Genomic DNA, 5,000 nt, shown 5'->3' with positions numbered 1-5,000 from the left:
TTAGAGTTCGACTGTTTGGACAAATTAAAAGCGTTTCCTGTTTCTAACCTCATTATTATTATTTTGGCGTCGCACTCGGCCGCCACGACAAAACAAAACTTCACTTCATCTGTTTAAAAGGAAAGCGAGAAGCGTTTTGTCGTCATGGTGACAGCAATAATCGTACTCGGCGGAAAAGAATCGATGGATGAGATGTGGCGACAGCTGACCTCTGTACAGGAAGTGATGCTGCATCTCCATGGTAACGCCTCTAGCTGGCCCTGCCCTCCAGCAGCAGCAGCCTCAGCAGAGTCCTGGCCGCGGCCAGCAGCGCCCCGTGCAGCGCGTACTGCGCCGCCAGCGCTCCGAAGCCGCGGTAAAACCCGCCCACGCCCTCCTTGCGGCGGATGGCGTGGAGGCATTCGGAGAAGCCGTCGTACTGCGAGTTGACGGGCAGGACCAGTGGGCTGCCGCCGTTTCCCGCGGCGACCATGCCGTCGGTGGCGTCGATGATGGTGCGCGTGCCCTGTAGGCCGAGGCGGTGCAGCGCCGTCTCCAGAGGAAACAGCACGACGTCAGCCACCAGAGACCCCGCCCACGCCGCCGCCAGCTCAGGGAAGTAGGCATCCAGCGGGTTGGACGCGTCCGCCCGTTGCTTCCTGCCCCGCTGGTGCAGCCACAGCGCCGCCCGCTGGACGGAGGTGGCGATGGCGTATCGCAGCACGGCGTGCAGCGCGGCGGGAAGCAGCAGAGAGCTGAGAGGAAGCAGGCGACGGCTGTGAGGAGCGCCGACGCCCAACAGCCGAGTCAAACCCTCACGGACGCAATCCAGCAGACCGGCCGACGCGTCGTCGCGGACGATCTCGCTCTGTGGAGGCAAGAGACACAAGGCCCTTTAGTAGCTGCTCTGGAGCTTTCGACAGAAGCTTTAATCCACCTTCTGGTGATTTTTATTTGTTTGTATCTGAAGTCAAAAATAAACAAACATTTTCTCGTTTGAACGACAAACTTGTTATTAATCTTTATCACATTTTTATCTGTCGTCGTCACTGCAGCACGTCACCAGATATTTGACAACATTTGTCATTACAGTAAACTTTCTCACACGATCAGAGTTTCTTGTTAAAAGAAGAAGAAGATCGGGTGGAAACTGCAGCGCAGACGGACTCACGAGAACAAATCGTCAACATAATCTGAAAATATCTCGTTCGAACATCAAATCAGTGCAGGTTAAAACGTCCTCATAATGCCAAACGTCGATATTTGTTGTCACGGCAGCAGAGCGGCAGCCACGACGAAACGATGACATTTTCTCAGAAACGCTGATTTTGTGTAACGACGACGACGTTTTGTGATATAACAAAATAAAGTCCCGAAATAAAGAAACTACGTATGTGTTAAATCCCGAACACGTTAGTACGGCTCTTGGAGCTGTTCGATGGTGTCCGACCGAAAGCTCCAGAACTGCTACTAAATGGACCTCGTATGGAGATTCAGATTATTAATAAGAGATGACTTCAGATAGAACAAAATAAACCTAAAATCAAACAAAAGCAGCTAAAACCAGAGAAATGATTAAAGCTTCCGTCTGAAACTTCATAAAAACTGATGTCTAATCAATAATCAATAATCAATAGTGACCTGGACGGTCTCGATGAGGCTGGCGCAGTAAAACGGAAGAGCCACCACAGCTGTCAACCTGCGGGTGAGACAGAGGTTAAATCTACAGAAATGTAAAGCAGGTTCTGCACGAAGGATTCAGATCACACGTCTGATCTGCCGTTTGCTCGTTCACTCAGTAGAAGAAGAAGAAGAGAACTCGTTCACTCAGTAGAAGAAGAAGAAAACTCGTTCACTCAGTAGAAGAAGAAGAAGAAAACTCGTTCACTCAGTAGAAGAAGAAGAGAACTCGTTCACTCAGTAGAAGAAGAAGAAGAAGAGAACTCGTTCACTCAGTAGAAGAAGAAGAAGAAGAGAACTCGTTCACTCAGTAGAAGAAGAAGAAGAAGAGAACTCGTTCACTCAGTAGAAGAAGAAGAAGAAGAGAACTCGTTCACTCAGTAGAAGAAGAAGAAGAAGAGAACTCGTTCACTCAGTAGAAGAAGAAGAAGAGAACTCGTTCACTCAGTAGAAGAAGAAGAAGAGAACTCGTTCACTCAGTAGAAGAAGAAGAAGAAAACTCGTTCACTCAGTAGAAGAAGAAGAAGAGAACTCGTTCACTCAGTAGAAGAAGAAGAAGAGAACTCGTTCACTCAGTAGAAGAAGAAGAAGAAGAGAACTCGTTCACTCAGTAGAAGAAGAAGAGAACTCGTTCACTCAGTAGAAGAAGAAGAGAACTCGTTCACTCAGTAGAAGAAGAAGAGAACTCGTTCACTCAGTAGAAGAAGAAGAAGAGAACTCGTTCACTCAGTAGAAGAAGAAGAAGAGAACTCATTCACTCAGTAGAAGAAGAAGAAGTGAACTCGTTCACTCAGTAGAAGAAGAAGAGAACTCGTTCACTCAGTAGAAGAAGAAGAAGAGAACTCGTTCACTCAGTAGAAGAAGAAGAAGAAGAGAACTCGTTCACTCAGTAGAAGAAGAAGAAGAGAACTCGTTCACTCAGTAGAAGAAGAAGAAGAGAACTCGTTCACTCAGTAGAAGAAGAAGAAGAGAACTCATTCACTCAGTAGAAGAAGAAGAAGTGAACTCGTTCACTCAGTAGAAGAAGAAGAGAACTCTGTTCACTCAGTAGAAGAAGAAGAAGAGAACTCGTTCACTCAGTAGAAGAAGAAGAAGAAGAGAACTCGTTCACTCAGTAGAAGAAGAAGTGAACTCGTTCACTCAGTAGAAGAAGAAGAAAACTCGTTCACTCAGTAGAAGAAGAAGAAGAGAACTCGTTCACTCAGTAGAAGAAGAAGAAGAGAACTCGTTCACTCAGTAGAAGAAGAAGAAGAAGAGAACTCGTTCACTCAGTAGAAGAAGAAGAAGAGAACTCGTTCACTCAGTAGAAGAAGAAGAAGAAGAGAACTCGTTCACTCAGTAGAAGAAGAAGTGAACTCGTTCACTCAGTAGAAGAAGAAGAGAACTCGTTCACTCAGTAGAAGAAGAAGAAGAAGAGAACTCGTTCACTCAGTAGAAGAAGAAGTGAACTCGTTCACTCAGTAGAAGAAGAAGAGAACTCGTTCACTCAGTAGAAGAAGAAGTGAACTCGTTCACTCAGTAGAAGAAGAAGTGAACTCGTTCACTCAGTAGAAGAAGAAGAGAACTCGTTCACTCAGTAGAAGAAGAAGAGAAACTCGTTCACTCAGAAGAAGAAGAAGAAGAAAACTCATTCACTCAGTAGAAGAAGAAGAAGAGAACTCGTTCACTCAGTAGAAGAAGAAGTGAACTCGTTCACTCAGTAGAAGAAGAAGAGAACTCGTTCACTCAGTAGAAGAAGAAGAAAACTCATTCACTCAGTAGAAGAAGAAGAAGAGAACTCGTTCACTCAGTAGAAGAAGAAGAAGAGAACTCGTTCACTCAGTAGAAGAAGAAGTGAACTCGTTCACTCAGAAGAAGAAGAAGAAGAAAACTCATTCACTCAGTAGAAGAAGAAGAAGAGAACTCGTTCACTCAGTAGAAGAAGAAGAAGAGAACTCGTTCACTCAGTAGAAGAAGAAGTGAACTCGTTCACTCAGTAGAAGAAGAAGTGAACTCGTTCACTCAGTAGAAGAAGAAGAAGAGAACTCGTTCACTCAGTAGAAGAAGAAGAAGAGAACTCGTTCACTCAGTAGAAGAAGAAGAGAACTCATTCACTCAGTAGAAGAAGAAGAGAACTCGTTCACTCAGTAGAAGAAGAAGTGAACTCGTTCACTCAGTAGAAGAAGAAGAGAACTCTGTTCACTCAGTAGAAGAAGAAGAGAACTCGTTCACTCAGTAGAGAAGAAGAAGAAGAGAACTCTGTTCACTCAGTAGAAGAAGAAGAAGAGAACTCGTTCACTCAGTAGAAGAAGAAGAGAACTCTGTTCACTCAGTAGAAGAAGAAGTGAACTGCGTTCACTCAGTAGAAGAAGAAGAGAACTCGTTCACTCAGTAGAAGAAGAAGAGAACTCGTTCACTCAGTAGAAGAAGAAGAGAACTCGTTCACTCAGTAGAAGAAGAAGAGAACTCATTCACTCAGTAGAAGAAGAAGAGAACTCATTCACTCAGTAGAAGAAGAAGAGAACTCGTTCACTCAGTAGAAGAAGAAGAGAACTCGTTCACTCAGTAGAAGAAGAAGAGAACTCGTTCACTCAGTAGAAGAAGAAGAGAACTCATTCACTCAGTAGAAGAAGAAGTGAACTCACCCTTTAAGCAGTAAATGTCCAGCCAGCTGTTTCCAGCTCCACCTGTGAGGAAGCTCCCTGCAGACAGAAAACACTCTGTAGTACTGCAGTAATACTACAGTAATACTGCAGTAATACTACAGTAATACTGCAGTAATACTACAGTAGTACTACAGTAATACTGCAGTAATACTACAGCAATACTACAGTAGTACTACTACAGCAATACTACAGTAGTACTACAGTAATACTACAGTAGTACTACTACAGTAATACTACAGTAGTACTACAGTAGTACTACAGTAATACTACAGCAATACTACAGTATTACTGTAGTACTACTACAGTAATACTGCAGTAATACAGTAGCGTGAGTGGTTACCGTGGTAACGGTGTGAACTCGCTGATGATGCCCTCGGCGCCCAGCGTGATGCCGTGAACGATGAAGGTGCTGCCCATCCCCTTCCACAGAGCCTTCGGACCCTGAACAACACGTTATTGATCCCGATCAGACACATATTGATTAATTACAGATCAAACTGTTAATGCTAGCTGTGATGTATGTTTGCAATATGCTGTATAACAGTAATAACAGTTATTAGTGATTTAAAGATCTGCCGTCTCTCGCTGCGTGCTGAATCAAACATTAGTTACCTGAGCCTTGGTGATGCTGTACATGACGGCGACAGCGCTGAACGGAGTCAGGTGGTAACAGCGGGCGTGGTAGTTCACCTGAGA

General features: G+C 44.6%; 1 protein-coding gene across 1 annotated transcript in view; it reads right to left on the bottom strand.

The window, feature by feature from the left end:
- slc25a46 (solute carrier family 25 member 46) overlaps positions 1-5,000 on the bottom strand; it is a 16,492-nt gene that overhangs the window by 1,471 nt on the left and 10,021 nt on the right. Inside the window, exons 4-8 of the mRNA XM_044175329.1 lie at positions 4,917-4,994; positions 4,645-4,745; positions 4,284-4,340; positions 1,621-1,678; positions 1-847 (exon numbers count right to left, since the gene is read on the bottom strand). The exon at positions 1-847 is cut by the window's left edge and continues 1,471 nt beyond it. Of these exons, the coding sequence (XP_044031264.1) occupies positions 251-847; positions 1,621-1,678; positions 4,284-4,340; positions 4,645-4,745; positions 4,917-4,994 (891 nt within the window). The 3' untranslated portion in view covers positions 1-250. The remainder of the gene's footprint in view (positions 848-1,620; positions 1,679-4,283; positions 4,341-4,644; positions 4,746-4,916; positions 4,995-5,000) is intronic.

Source organism: Siniperca chuatsi, linkage group LG18 (assembly GCF_020085105.1).
Source record: "Siniperca chuatsi isolate FFG_IHB_CAS linkage group LG18, ASM2008510v1, whole genome shotgun sequence".
Classification (NCBI taxonomy): Eukaryota; Metazoa; Chordata; class Actinopteri; order Centrarchiformes; family Sinipercidae; genus Siniperca; species Siniperca chuatsi.
This window is presented reverse-complemented; position numbering and strand designations above follow the sequence as displayed.